This window comes from Maniola jurtina, chromosome 8 (genome assembly GCF_905333055.1).
Source record: "Maniola jurtina chromosome 8, ilManJurt1.1, whole genome shotgun sequence".
In the NCBI taxonomy this organism is placed as follows: Eukaryota; Metazoa; Arthropoda; class Insecta; order Lepidoptera; family Nymphalidae; genus Maniola; species Maniola jurtina.
The window spans coordinates 9,189,086-9,205,640 of NC_060036.1; the positions used below are offsets into that span (position 1 = coordinate 9,189,086).

At 35.5% G+C, this 16,555-nt stretch overlaps 1 protein-coding gene across 1 annotated transcript; it reads left to right on the forward strand.

Annotated features, from left to right (window-relative positions):
- Window positions 1-3,511: 3,511 nt before the first annotated feature.
- Window positions 3,512-8,397, forward strand: LOC123867899 (phenoloxidase-activating factor 3-like). The gene is made up of 7 exons (XM_045910216.1): window positions 3,512-3,893; window positions 4,240-4,422; window positions 4,667-4,898; window positions 5,263-5,378; window positions 6,352-6,513; window positions 7,203-7,365; window positions 7,918-8,397. The coding sequence occupies exons 1-7, from the start codon at window positions 3,669-3,671 to the stop codon at window positions 8,145-8,147; spliced, it is 1,311 nt and encodes a 436-aa protein (XP_045766172.1). The 5' UTR covers window positions 3,512-3,668; the 3' UTR covers window positions 8,148-8,397.
- The last annotated feature ends 8,158 nt before the right edge of the window (window positions 8,398-16,555 follow it).

The following is a 16,555-nucleotide window of genomic DNA, read 5'->3' on the forward strand; positions in this document are numbered from 1 at the left end:
ACAGAGATTAGGAGTACGCCCCAAGTTAGACGACGAGTTGAGATTAAAGTTATACAAGAGAAATATTCCTCGACGTCGACTTGAGAAACTTTTGTCTTTGTATGTAAGAAAGTAAGAACAGGATCGTTTGTTTGAGTAGGGAAAGAATAAGGCTTTGATCACAACTCCCAAAGATAGCGAGTGTTCCTTCCTTTCTTGTTATACTTTGAGTTATTGTTTTGCATAAGTAATAAAAAAAGAAATAAGCATAGAGCTTTACTTTGTCATATTATTGTGGATCAAGTCAACGAACACGTAAGATTGTAACAGACATGATATTATTTTTAGGTTTCAAGGTACCTATAATAATATTACATGACTGTAATCACAGACTGACAACCTGACAAACGGCTCAAACTCGGGTTTAGGAATTTGAAAAGAGCAACTGCTAATTTTCTTGCCGACTCTTCTGAGTTAAATTTGCATTCCGAATCACAGACGTATGAAATAAATAAATTTTGATTTGACATGATTTGAGATTGTCTGTAGGTTTCCCCTATGCCCGTAGATCTTTACTAAGAAAGGATTTTGGGATAATATCTAATGGTCCTATTCTAAAAATTCTTTCACTGATAGATCTGCCTTAGATCTGTGATATAAATTACTAATATTTATATTATCATGTTTCTTATCCTATGTTTTTATTGGTTCACAGATTTCTGATAATATCCTTCGTGAAGAACCAATTTTCCAAAGTTACTTCAAAGGAAACAAAGGAGCTTTCGTGGCATATGAAACAAATATGAAACAAGAAGAGCTCGTTTTAATTTTAAGCCTATAACAAATAAACTGCTGTATTGTATCTACTTGTTTAATTTTTTGTTTTTACCAGGGAACTTCAAGTTAATTTTTTCAAAAAAGTTGATGAACCCAAGTGCCTGAGCTCTCTTTTAGATGTTTTATTTACTTACATAATAATAACCAATTCAGCTTCTGGTTCATGTTATTCAATAAATAAAAAATATCATAGATATCATATAAGATATTTTATATCTTAAGCTAACTAAAAAGCAGCGTTAGTCTAGTGATTAGGACGTCGGCCTCCTATTCGGCGTTCAGGGGTTCGATCCCAGGCATGCACCTCTAATTTTTCGAATTTATATTATTTACGTTTTAAGCAACTATTATTAAATATCACCTGTTTTAACAACGAAGGAAAACATTGTGGGGAAAACCTGTATACCTAAGAGTTCTCCATAATGTTTTCATACTAATGAAATCTGACAATCCACACTTGGTCAGGGTGGTGGACTATAGTCAAACCCTTCCTATTCTGAAAGGGAAACCCGTGCTCTGTAGTGAGCCGGCGATGAGTTGTTGATGACAAAGCGAACTTGAACAATACGGACGGTATTCAAACTGCTCGAGGCAATTTACCAAATAGCTCACGATAGGTGTTATCAACTGTCAATAGTCATCGTGCAAAGTGGATTAGTTGAGTTGATTATATTCAGGCTTCGTATTCCACAGCTATTATTATCATTTATACTTATACCCGCTACCGTATGCAGGTCGATTATGTTTTCTATGAGTGTCTATATATCCAGAAGCGAATATTCATGGTGATTACTCAAAAAAAAAAAAAAACAAAATTCAAAATATTTTTTAACAATTACACTTTTACAAGTTCTTTTGAATCGTCACCAGCATCTACCACTGGTTCGGAATGCCTTTCCTACCGAGAATAACCAGCAAGAAACTCGACTGACTGTAATTGATACTCAACTAGCTAATGCCCGAGACTTCGTTCGCGTGGATTTAGATTTCTAAAAAATCCCGTGGGAACTCCTTGATTTGCCGGGATAAAAAGTTGCCTATGCCAATTTCCGGGACGTAAGAGCTACCTTTGTACCTTTCATATAAGTCGGTTAAACGGCTGAGCCTTTAACAATCCCGTGAAACTCTTTGATTTTTCGGGATATAAAGTAGCCTATGTCCGTCCACGCTATGTAAGCTAACTCTGTACCAAATAAAATAGAATTAGAAATAGGTATTAAAAAATGTTAATACAGATTTTAATATTCTAAAAAGATCAAAGAAAAATTTTATGCATACTTGAAAGTCATAAAAATGTTTCGTTTGTCACCCCTTGACATGGCAAGGTTGGTATGCTTTGACAGAGTCACAGACATTAATTTGTAAAAAAATTACATACGCGTTTACTAAGTACGGCCAATGTTAGTGTTCATGATAAACCAGACTAGCTGGGATAGTATTTGCAAGCATAGGCATAAAGATGTATTTAGGAGCTAAAATTTTTTTATTTTTTACTAACCAACTTTAATTAGTAATAATATCTGCTATATAATTACATATATAAAAGGGGAAACTGACTGACATAATATCAATGTAAAGTTTAACATGCTGGGTTTACAAACTTGAGTTTTGTACGTAGGCTCTCTTCATAACTACACCCCGGACACTTCATATAAGTGACATTTTTTTTACTCTTTATTTTAAGGAGTTTTCTTTCCGTTTGGTATATGTCACTCCGTAAGGCCACATTATAAAACCACTTACTTGCGTAAGGCCTTCTTGTTCGGCCGTAACAAACCCTAGCCTCATCCGACAGAGGTTGGGATAGGGCTCCGTTACAGCCGCGAAGCCTGGGAAATCAAGTGAATACCTCCTATCTCTCCGCCTCGTTACGAACATATTCCAGTAATAAGTGGTGTACGTCCTTATGTAAGCGACATTTAATCATCTACTATTCAACAAGGTCAGCGCTATACGTAACGAGCGGGACAAAGGCAAAGATTTACATGATACTACTAGGCGTACCTACTCTAAGTTGGGGAGGACTGTATTGCTGTTTTAGTTCCCGCACCAAGAAAGGATTTTGAAAATTTTCTAAAAATAGCCTAAATCCACGCACACAAAGTCTGTATCAACAAGTAATAGTATATAGAACAGTATTATCCACCTTTTGTCCTCTTGAACTTTTATTACGCATTTAGGTAGGTATTATCATAAATTATTAGTATAATGAAGTCGGGACACTGGGGAATTTATTAAATAAACTTCATAACAAATCGTATTGATTAGATAAAAAGTTTCAAGAACAAAAGGTTAGGAATTACGATGCAGGTCATCGATACAGTATGCTCTAGTTTGAGCTGATATTATAATAATTATAATACTTATTATTGATATAATTAGAGAAAATACAAATTTATTTATTTCAAATACTTGTCGTATAGTATTCACAAAGTGTGGCATAGATGCGGTAGAAAGCGATATGCAAGTGTTATAATGAACTTAGCCTAGTAGGTAATTAGAACACATCTGTTATCCGCGATTACAAAACTCTTTGTCACATTATTACAAATCTGCTGTGCATAATTCCTACTATTAAGTATATTATTATGTATTGATTAACAAAGAATGCCCCTAATGAGTCACCGAAAACTTTCACTTATAAGCAATGAGTTTCAATAAAACATGCCAATTTTATTGAAATATTAAAATTGGTATGACATAAAAGTTACTGATTTCTTTTAAACACACTGTATATTGATTTTCCTTGATAAGTCGCGCTTGCTTTTTTAACTGTAAATTTAGTGTTCTGTTTCTTTAAAAATAAGTGAGTTCCTTTAAAATCAGTGAAAATAACTAAGTGTATCTACAAAATGGGAACGATTTATTTAGTTCTGTCTCTATGTGTTTTGCAAGTGCATTCGATGGCGCTCAAGGGACCAGTTTTAACAAGATACCAGCCGTGTGGACTTGGTGTGATCTATTTTGACAAAATAACGGATATGCTGTGGCGTGCGGAAATAAATCTTGAGTTATATCAAAACCTTGGGGAGGTTGAGATTATAATCGTTTATGAAAAAGAGATGGCGCTTTTTGGGGTAAATGATAATGTTCACATATTTTCTCAGATATGCGACTTGCTAAGGTTACCCGAACGCCTGGGCTTCTTGGTGTCAGGCACGTAGATTTTTGCCTGAGCCAACCATGTTGACTGTTTAAAATGTTAGCTTAATGCTTGAGTCAAGCATTTACGTGCTTGACGGTGATTGATGCGATTTTATATTTTTACTTGACGCGACTTGCACTTTGTTTTGCTTGCTCAAGCTGCTTGAGCAAGCAAAACAAAACCACGTGCTTGTCATCAAGCCGCATGACCAACTCGAAAACCCTTGAGATAAAAGAAGATACCTCAACTTTTAATAATAATTGTCAATTTATTTACAGGTATCTCACAACAGCACAGTTTTTATTAACAATGATTCGCACAATTTCACATTTATACCAAACGAAGGCGTTCCTGACAAATACCACATCTATACTTCGATAAAAGAAAACACTACAGCTTCAGTGCCAATAGTGAAAAGTTTCACGTTAAATAGGATAGTGATGTGTAATGATTTCCTTAAGGTAAATTATATCTTTTGCAATATAAATAATCCTTAAAAGTTAATTTAACATTTACATAATAATGTTTACTGATTCAGTCAAGTATCATTACGCTATTATAACTAATCATCATCATAATCTAGAGATTGCTCAATGCCAAGTTACCCCCCTTCCTTCTAAGACTGTATTACCACTTAGTACCAAGTGTGATCGCAGTGAAGTGCTAACTTGTAATGGAATTTAAAAAAAAAAAACAATTTTTTAGGCAGCGGATACAATAAGCTCTTTAGATGCAACCCAACCTGATGATACAGAATACCGGCATACCTGTGGAAGACGATCACTAAGTCACACAGAATTAAACTACGTACGAACAGAATCCGTCCAGGCCGGAGATTGGCCGTGGCATGTGGCCATACTAATTAAAAAGCCTTTCACAGACCTTGCCAACTATCATTGCGGAGGAAACGTAATATCTACGATGGCGATTCTTACCGGTATGATTTTACTTTTCTGTTCGATTACATCCTTGTTTGGCGGCGTCTCTTCCGTCAACGATCGTTCTGATATTTTCTTTTCCTTTTTTTGTAATATGAGCCATGCTAATCATGACTAATACTCCCTTTTCCCCTCCAATTAAGCGTCAAGCTTGTGCCAGAAGTGGGTACGACAATAGTGCAACGGGTGGGGTTAAACCGCCAACCTTTCGGAATTCAGTCCACTTCTCAACCGTTGAGCTATCGAGGCTCTACAATTTTACAGAATTTAATTTTTTTTGTATTGTATAAAAGTATCTAGCTGTCAGTTTGGTAAATCTATTGGGTTAAGACGAAAGATTTGTATTTTTTTTTTATTTTTCAGCTGGGCATTGTGTGCTCTTAACAAACGGCAAATTAAGAGAAGCGACCAGCATAGTAATTGAAGCCGGAGTAACGAATCTTAGAGATGTAGATCAAATTGGAAGACAAACACGTTTTGTAAGTATCATCACAGCTTATATTCCTTATCACCAATGAGCTCGGGGTTTTAACCAGGGTACCAGAAAGAGGTTATGAGCATCACCAATGAAAAATACGATACAGAGGGAGCTTGCCTAGTCTTAGATCATCATGATCAACCCGTCACCGGCTCACTACTGAGCACGGGTCTCCTTATAGAATGAGTCCCCAGTCCACTACGCTGGCCATGTGTGGATTAGCAGACTTCACACACCTTTGTGAACATTATGGAGAACTCTCAAGTAGTATTTAATTGCTTAAAACGCACATAGCTCCGAAAAATTACAAGTGCGTGCCCGGGATCGAACCCCGACCTCCCGAATAGAACGGCAACGTATATTATAAATATAACCGTATAAGTAGGAACAGCATTCCGAACCAGTGGTAGATTATTTTGACGATTCAAAAGCACTTGTAAAAGTTTAATTGAATAAAAATAATTTGAATTTGAATTTGAATTTGAACCGACAGTTGATTGATATTGAAGGTATCTGTACCAAGTAAAGACTTTGTCGTTGACCTCGAGGACCCAACTCCTCAACCCTGATGCTGTTGAAGGAATTGCATTCCTAAATCCTGGTGATCTCTCGGGATTTTTAAAGGATTATCCGTTTAAATGTTTTTACGTGGTACAGAAACATGTTGCATCCCAGAGACGGGCTATTATGGATAGGCTACTTTTTGTCCAGGGAAATCAAAAGTTCCCACGAGATCCACGAGGGCGAAGCTGCGGGCATCAGCTAGTTTGTAATAGTAATAGTATATTAGTAGTACTATGGATTTTAATATAGATTATTTTCCCACATAATCATACCGGTCATTTACTGGATGTACGTAACAATATAAAAGATTTCCTAGTTACAGTCTTGTTATAACGGCCATACATTCCCTGGGCCTTGCAATGAAGCCCCCGTACATATTAATCCGTCTTTTATACTGGTTTGAATTGCAGGCGGAAAGAATAATTCTGCATCCCGGGTACAGCGAGGACCAAGCTACTTCAGACCTCGCTATTGTGGTAGTAAATAAACTACGGTATACTGAATACGTCCAACCCATTTGTGTATGGGGTCCGGTGTACGACAAAACTGAGCTTTTTGGCAAGCAGGCTGTGGTTAGTGTTCATTTGTATCTACCTATAGTCTGTACAAAAACCGGCCAAGTGCGAGTCAGACTCGTGCACCAAGGGTTCCGTACTAGCGTGTTTTTTCCGACATTTCATACTATAAATCAAAAACTTATATCCATAAAAATAAAGATAAATCTATTTTAGAATGTACATTGTACAGGTTAAGCCCTTTCATATGGTATAGTTATCTTACTTTGAAAATGTAAAAAAAAACATACAATATAGGTACTAAGTTCTTATAATATAGGAATAGAATATAGGTACAACATCAGATATTATTGATTTCATCCAACAACGTAAGAAGTAAAAACGCATATGTCGTGTACTTGCATAACACTTTCAACAAGTGTAAATTAAAAATTTATAACACCCCCGACAAGTGAAGGTTACAGTAACTAGAAAACAGCTGATAACTTTCAACGGCTGAACCGATTTTCTTGGATTATAACTAAGAACACTCTCGATCAAGTCACCTTTCAAACAAAAAAAAAAAAACTAAATTAAAATCGGTTCATTAGTTTAGGAGCTACGATGACACAGACAGATACACAGATACATAGATACACAGATACACACGTCAAACTTATAACACCCCTCTTTTTGGGTCGGGGGTTAAAAAAGAGATGGTTCTCAATTCGGGCGGTTTTTTTAATAATTTTTTTTTACCGTTTCAGATTACAGGATTTGGAACTACGGAACAAAATCTGCAATCTGATACTCTCAGGTCAACCAATACGATGGTCCAGAATGACACCATTTGCAACGCATTTGCTCCCGACTTATATCCTAAACTCCTAAATGAATTTACTTTCTGCGCTGGTTTTGGACCCAATGCTGGTTGGTTTTTGTTTTTCTTTGTTATTTATGTTTATATTATGGTATTCGCGATTCTGATGGCAATTAAATTTTAGGTATGAACGCTCTTTTCCTTATCAATGTAATAAGAAAAGGAGGGACGAAACTATCTAACGTATGTTCTAGCGTGCCATGATAGCTCATTATTCGTTTATTCATATTTTCAAAAAAAAAAACATTGATCACTTTGTTAAATTAAAGTAAAAAACCAATTGTACTTTTAAAACAATAAACCTTTCTGTATTCATTCGCCCTTATTAAAAGGTAGTCGTGGAAACTTGAAACTATTACTCTTTCGACACGACTGGCCAAAAAAGTGTATGTATGTATGCATATGAGTTTCTTTGTTCCATCATAACTTCTAAATGCCCGAACAGATTTAGATGTATTGGGTATCGTTAGAATCTTTAAATCATCGCAAATGACACTGGCTATGAATTTGAAAAAATACATTAAAAAAATTCAATATGATAGAGCAGTAGTTTTTAAATTTCTTTAATTATTATTATTATTTATTATTACTTGTTTGCACAGGTATAAATCCCCGAAATGGAGATAGTGGTGGCGGTCTATTCATACCCACGAAGCAAGCAGACCACAAAGTGAGCTGGTTCCTCCGAGGAATCCTGTCCAAGTGCGGCCACCGAACTGTTGACAAGTTTTGTGACCCCAAGTACTATGTCATTTACACAGACGTCGGCCCTCACTATGGTTGGATATACCATAACGCTGGTTTAATTTTTTCTAGCAATATTATGTCGTGATGTATTCTAATTAAAACTAAAATACATACTTATTATAATTGCGAAAGAGTGTCTGTCTGACGATTACTTTTCTCGCCTCGACTACTGATTATAATCGATCTTGATGAAGGTGTTGAAACTTGGATGAATCCAAATACTGATTCCAAGCGAAGTATTAGGCATCAATAAACTACCTAATAAGACTGAGAAGTAAACAATATTTTATCTCAAATTGTACACGAATCCTGTAAGTTCTTTAATAGTTATAATATTAGTTGTAGGTACCTATTATAAAAGTAAATAAAGTATAAAGTTAAAATAAACGATGAAACTAGCCAATTTCGTTTTGTTTTATTTATTATTCCAAATCTTTCAGGGGCCTGTAACTTTTAAAGTAAACTGCCGTGGCATACCATGGCTTCCGTCTGGGATGGCCTCGAACAAAATCGATTTCGTTGACTAAGTAAAAGTTCACTAAATATACCTATTTATTATTAGGTTTATTATTTTATGTCAAAGTTTGTGATAAATATATGAAATAGATTCAAAATAATTTTAAATACTCTCTCTGAACTCATTCTATTTATCACAATATTATTGTTGAGATGGGATGTGACCACAGAAATCCAAATGTATGGATGTGACGCATCCTTTCGCGCCCAAGCGAGTCTACTTATTTGGCTAAGGATATTATTATATGAGATGATAATGATAACCGGGTCAGACGGATCAGAGTCACCCACGTCCTCTAGACTGGCACATCGAAAAGGTTAAAGGACCTCCAAAAGCCGATCACCCATCTATTTACTGATTTGCTTAGATAACCTGCACTATCGATCCGCTCTTGCAACTAGGTCACACGTTTTAAAAATAATAAACTACCTAGTCAATTAAAACCAATGAAGCAGCCCGTTGGTATATAAAATAGTTACCTATTTCTTATGGCACTTTTTTAATATTTCATGTAATTATGCAAAAATTGTGCCACCGAGCGGGATGACGGGGCAACATTGTAATAACGTTTTCATATTGCTGTGTTCTTTATTCCAGAGAAATATTAAATTAGTTACGACTTTAAAATAGGTAGACTATTGAATAAGGGATTTTTCTTGAAGTCTACTGAGCTGGTTATATTTTATGGGATAAAAAAGATGATGGTATTTTTCATACTCTACTTAGCTAGATTAACAGCTTTTGTACATATCATAATAATTATTAAACACTAGAGGATGCCCGCGGCTTCGCCCGCGTGGATTTCGGTTTTTTTAATCCCATCTCAGGAATCAAAGGAACTCTTTGATTTTCCGGGATAAAAAGTAGCCTATGTCCTTTCCTGGGATGTATGCCAAGTCTGTGCCTTTCATTAAAATCGGTTCAGTGGTTGGGCCGTGAAAACGTAGCAGACAGACAGACAGACAGACATAAATATCTGCTGGGTTTAGGAACTTAGAATGTTGACAGCTAAGAAAGGATTTTCCGAAATTCCCTTCATTAAAAACATGAAGCTTTTTTCTAGTCAACAGTAATATACTCATAACTCATATTCATGAGGTAGGTACAACTACCAGTTAGACGTAAGCGTTAGGTTTTCATCGTCACTGGCCACTATATGCATCTGTTAGCAAACAAATTTCCAATAGAGCATGTCCCTGCATAAAATTACTGTGTATGTGACTAACGTACAATCACAATTCTAACATTTTAACTGCCCCTTTCTACAATGCACGTTTTCTGAGTAAATAGTTTGTGTGACTTGTTTGAGCGTAGTCGAATAACGGTTATTCAGTTTTCCATGGAAAAACCGACCAATTGCGAGTCAGACTCGCGCACCGAGGCTTCCGTGCTCGGGTATTTTTTCCGACATTTTGCACGATAAATAAGAAACTATTATACATAAAAATAAAAAAAGATCTGTTTTAAAATATCCAGGTAAAACCGTTCCATATGACACCCCACTTGGTATAGTCATCTTACTTTGAAAATTGAAAATAAAAATTTGTTTATGAACACATTTTTTTGTGACCATGAATTTACGGTTTTCGGATTTTTTCTTTTATTTGTGCTTATAGCACCCACCTGCCAAATTTCAAGATTCAAGGTCAACGGGAAGTACCCTGTAGGTTTTCTTGACAGACACAGACGGACAGACGGATAGACAGACAGACAGACAACAAAGTGATTGAGAAAAGTTTTGTCCGTAGAAGTATGTGCTCACATTTGTCTAAGAGAAAATAACATCAGTGTCTCTCCCTGTCTCTCCCCTCCATGGCATAGTTTAAGCAAAATTAAAACGTATTGCGTGAGGTTTAAAGTCTGTTTTTGTTTTGCCTTGAAAGTTTCCCGTTTTGTGCTAGCTAGCGATTGATTTTAGAATAATGACTATCAGTTAATCGAATGGTGTAATTTTCCGGAGGGCGTCGGAGCATTTTACTGCTCTTTCCTTAGCAAAATGGTGCTGTAAGAGTTATTTAATGCCGTGAGAAAAAAATGTATCGGGAATTAGAGGCAACTACAGCAGTAATTTACGATATACTTGAGTGTGGTATGATAAGAATTCAGTCGAGGCGCAAATTTTAATTTAGGTATTAATATTTGCTTAGGAGTACTTACTATGAGAGTAAATATAATTTTATAAATTACGTAAGATGTCTCAGTCGTTCTGGTATATAAGCAAACACTATCTATGAATTTTTATCAAATAAAGTAACTCTTTACTGGGATACATATAATATAATAATATACTATAAAGTTTAAGGTTTTCTATTACTGGGGTCTAAAAAAGTTTGTGTTAAAAATGTTCAAGCAAAGTAGGAATTTCCAAAAATATTTAAAACAATTCGACGGGTTTTCCACATGGATACTACTGAATAGAATATAGGGATAAAACCGGTGCCATGACATTTTAAATTTTATCGCAATGTCACGGTTGAACTCACAACACCTGCGATGTAGGTACCTACTGCATTAATGTCACAAGTCGGTAACACGATGGTAAGTAAATAATACGTTTCATGTCGTATCTACGTCTAATCAAAATTTTTTTTAATAGCCATTAACATTTATACTTACACATAAAAAGACTTATCTAAATGTATAAAAGAAAAGTATGCACAGTGCACACACTGACTGATTCATCAGGAATAGTGAGTCAAGAGCATAGAAAGCTCGCCACAGAGTCCCTTTTCCCCCCCTCACCTCATATCCCGATTGCCATCTCGACCTGTCGCATACTATAGTGACCAATTATTACGAAATTGGTTTATCAAATTGACCACTTTGATCTCAAATATCCGGCGTTTGGTCAGGAATTCCAAATTCAAAATTTCAATATTAGGATTGCGTATTTGTATTTTGAATTTACTTTTACATTTGTTTTCGCTCCATATTTTGGTTTTCCTTTGACATCGTGCTGTTCACAAAATGGAAAAATTAAAATAATAATATACCTATGTATTATTTTCGGCGAGCGAAGCCGCGGGTGCAAGCTAGTAGACGATAAAAGTAATGTCTGTTTGTCCATTTATTCTGTCTGGCTCTGCTAGTGATAAGATAAGAGTTATGTTATCTTATCAGCTGTTATTAGGTACCTAGTACCTACTTAGCTCAGCTGCAGCGCCGATTTTTCTTGGCACAGAGAAAGCTTGCATCATTCAATCAATTATTTTCAAAATAATAACATATAATACACTATACTATGTACACTTTTTGAGAGCCAAATCTAGGAGGGATCGTTTAAAATACACGCAAAATCCCAAAATGCCAAATGACGTAAAATGGCACCAAGAATGCCAAATTTGCAAAATGCCATATTAGACGCGAAATGCCGAATCGCGTAACGCTAAAGCTCATAATTACTTGTAACATGAAATGTCAAATCGGTATGATGTTAAAAAGCAAGCTAAAAACACGTGTTAAAAATGATGATTTAATTCAAAATCAACGTCAAACTAAAGCTAGGAGGGTTCCAAATGCGCTCTGGTCTGAAAAGAAGCCCATGACAAACTTGGCCTGGTTAATATACTTAATGACTTATCCTAAAAACAGATTTTGGTAGATGTATGTTTTTGCCCTGAACAAAATATATCATGGACCCCATTGCAAAAACAGAACGTTGTAAAAAAAATCCGCCATCAACATTCATCAATCACTATAGTATGTACCTACCCTCAGAAAAAATCAAAATAAGTTTCCACGACTATTTTAAAATTATAAGATATGAATGCTGAGAATATTAGTGATCTTCGCATACATCGTGATAAGTATTTATAGGTCCAAGATCGTGACCTATATTTAGGTACTACGTATTGATACTTAACCGTCAAACAGCTACGATCCCACTTAAGCCCTCCACACCTGGAATTATACCTATCGTGACAATGCACAATAAAGGTAAAGTGGGATTATTCATGATACCTCTTATTGTAAGGGAATAAGTGTTATATTTGTACAACTTCTGAGAACAAGATACAAAACAAATAGGGTTAGTGGAGCAAGAAACCACTTCAGCTGATGCAAACTGGCCACGAGCGAGTCGAACTTAATCACTGAGGGCTCCGTAAACGTAATATTTTTGATATAAGCTCCGTTTCTCAAAGATTCTTACATAAATAGAACTACAAAAGTTATTGACAAGTAATAAGTAATATTAAAAAAATAAAAACTTATTATTTAAAAAAAAAAATTAATGTTTAAAAATGCCCTGCCAAATTATTATTTTTGTAAAAAAATATAGCCAGTGTCACTCGGGATGATGGAGTTCTAACGAAATCTTATACATCTAAACCTGTTCACTGTTCAGCCATTTAGAAGTTCAAGTGAAATGAAGAAACTCACATTACACATACATGAATCCTAAAAGCATTACTCTCCTTTTTTGGTCAGTCGCATCGTCGTGTAAAAATGGATATCATGGCACTAAGAGCAAACAGAAAAAAAATTGGCAGTCAGTAGGGCTGACGACAAAAATAAAAACATAAAACTATGAAATAACATTTTTTTTTTTTTTTTTTTTTTAATTTATACATGCATCTATCGGCACTCACTTTTTAAGTAGTGCAATATGGTAAAAAAGCGCTAATACCTACCAATTTAGCACTCTTTTTCGGATTCTTTTGTAGGATTGGGAACTTTTGGAAATTGGCAAAAGATTGGTACATTATTCCTATCATATTGTCATAGTAGTAAGACTACGTTCAGGGCCTTGGGCTACGTAACCCCAAACTCCGGCGACACGCAAACGTGTGTAGCAGGAAAGTAGGGCCGACGGCATTTTGTGAAAATTCGTTATCGCCTACATTTGACGTGTAATCCTTCTGAAGAAAACCTTGTTGGATTCAAGTATTCATTTAGAAAATGGTTTTAGTAAAAAGGTTTGACGTATATTTTGATTAAAGTTTACCATATCGACGGTCTACCTACTAATAGGAAAGTTTGACTGTTGACTGAAAGACCGACTTCCAAGTTTGGCACAGATATAGCTTGTATCTTGGAGTCCAATATAGAATACTAGAGGATGCCCGCGGCTTCGCCCGCGTGGAGTTCGGTTTTGAAATCCCGTAGGAACTCTTCAATTTTCCGGGATATAAAGTAGCCTATGTCCTTCCCCGGGATGTATCCCAAGTCTGTACCTTTCATTAATATCGGTTCAGTGGTTGGAAACGTAGCAGACAGACAGTTAGACAGATAGACAGAAAGACAGACAGACAGACACACTTTCGCATTTATAATATTAGTATTGAAGTATTGATAATACAATATTTGCTTGGTTAACCAACTTCCTAATTTTTTTTTTGTATTAAAACGCTTATTTTTATAATTAAACAGAAAATCTTACTGAATTTTTCCGTGAAAGGAAAACGATCTGCATAATAAAGCTATTTTAAGACAAAATCCAAGTGTTACAAAAGATTTAAAGGGATTGAATTTACACATTATTAAGAGCAGGAAATTTATATAGTACCGATAACAAGAGTGCTTTTCATTATTGTCGAAAAATTTGTACTTGTCTCTTTGAAGTGCCAGCTATTCTGTGATGTCGGAAGGCATTCCGGGCACGTACTCTTATAATCATGTTCGAGTCTCCCAATGTTTGATAAAGCATCGTGTCTTGCGCGAAAAATAGCGTCCATGCTATCGTTCCGACTAATACGGAATTCGTGGTTTCCGTGAAATATTTGTTCTTATGCTATGCGTACTGAATAAGTAAGTAGATCGGTTTTGATTGCTTGTTTATATTAGAACAATGAGATGGATAAATCTTTGCAAGAAAAGGCTCATTTCTTGCGTAATGAATCAGCCTGGCAGGAAGTGGCTGGTTGAGGAAGGCTGAGGACCGGGTGTGGTGGCGCTCTATAGGGAAGGCCTATGTCCAACAGTGGACGTCCACAGGCTGATGATGATGATGATGAATCAGCCTGGCTGCCCAGCGTGGAAATGCAGCCCAGCATTTATGGCACCATTCCACGTGGGAATAATTTGTATATTAATTAGATAAGGCTAGCTTTAAGTTGTATGATAATATTTTCAATAAAAAAAATTGTTAATCAGTTTAACTGACAACTGTTAAAATTTCAAATAGCCTCAAAGTGAACATCAAAGCTATGACGATAACATACGTAATATGACGAGCAGTGAAGCAACCCAAACACAAATATTGCAACATCGCTATCGTTAAAAGCTGTGATAAAGCGTTATCACACTGATTGTACTTGGGCTGCAGTTGCGCAGTCGCTAGTCTTAAATAAACAAAATCGCAAGATAAGTGGCGAGTGGGAACAGACAACGGAGCATTTGATTGGGCAGAATTTAGTCGAAAATTGCCCAAATGAAAGCTCAATGAACGTGTCACGGCGAGTCGTCGGGCACATCTGTCTACGTCCGATTTGTCCGCATTGCCGTACTGTAGTGTTGTGATTAGTCGATGTTTCTATCGAGTGCACCGTAGACTGCTGAGATTTTCTTAACACATGACTAAAAATCTAGTCAGGATAGCCAGTTATTGATCGTGCCACATTTTTGTAATTATCAACAAGCACTTAACATACCTATTGTATCCAACATTAATAAAAGATCAGCATTTATATTTTTATTTGTTTTATTCTTAAGCATTAATTAAAAAAATACTCACGATTCACGAATGATTAAGATATTTTGAAAACTTTTTTTTCCAATAAAAAAGCTCAATAATTGTATTTCTCTATAGAACAGTCTCTACACGGACGATTGCGATTGTTTCATGTAACTATTCAATTTCAGTGGAACGCGGATATAGCGTGTAGGTGAATTTCGATTTTATTGAATTTCATTGAAATCCATTCATTCATAATTTTTATCACGTGAAAAACGTTGTAACAAGATAAGACTTTTGATGAAAGTAGAGGCATTTGAGGTAAAATCTATTTTTACATATAAAAAAAATATTTACATAATATTATTATTTACGCATATCCAATTTCGCAATTCAAGTAAAACATAATAGGTACGCATAAAACGTGGAACTAGCTAGAACTTTCAATACGCTGCCTTTTGAAGTTGTGTTTCAGAAATTCGGTGAAATCTTGGTGCATATCAGGTACCGAATACTTTATAAAACTAAGTTTTTGGAACCTCACATCACTAGCGTTTTACTGAGTGCTATGGTATCTGATATAGAGCACAGATCATCCAAGAGAACGAACCGAAAGCTTCACGTCTATGACACAATACTGAAAGGAGAGCGTTAATTCTCGAATACTGAAAGGCATCTGAAAATTTAAGGAGACTTAACATTTTATCATTATATTTGATATGGTTTTGAAGATTAATTAGAGTTTCTAGTATTTAATATTATGTTTCAGATACAATAATATTTCGAATTATTTTATTTTGTATCAGTTATTTATCTAATTATAGCAAACTACACAAAAAGCTACCTACTCAGTATTATCAAATTTTGTTTTTCACACATTTTAGGGCTGCTGGAAGAAATCAGCTCTTCAGTAGTCCTTTGTGAATGAATGAATGAATGAAATAGTATTTGTGTACACCTTCATAGAAAAGAAAGACATAAAATTAACACTAAGCAGAAGTACTTAGCGGCCTTATCTCTTTGAATCGATCCCTATCAGGATACCAGGTTGAGGATGATTTAATGACTAGCGAATTCTGACTAGTTTATGGTGTACATAAGTTGTCACTTTGTGCAGGTCTTTTTACATTGTATACGTTTACTTTTAAGATATTGGTACATCTTTAGAAAATAAATGCATATACTTAAAATTAAAATAACGTATAAGTACAAGTTATATGACTTGGAAAGTAGTTTCCGTTCCGTTATCCCCGTTATTATATCATTGCTCCCAAAACTTTCCACATAAGCTTCCATTAAAATAACAGTGAACGCGGGACTAAAGGAACATCACAAATATAATCGGGCCGTTACAGTAAGCCCC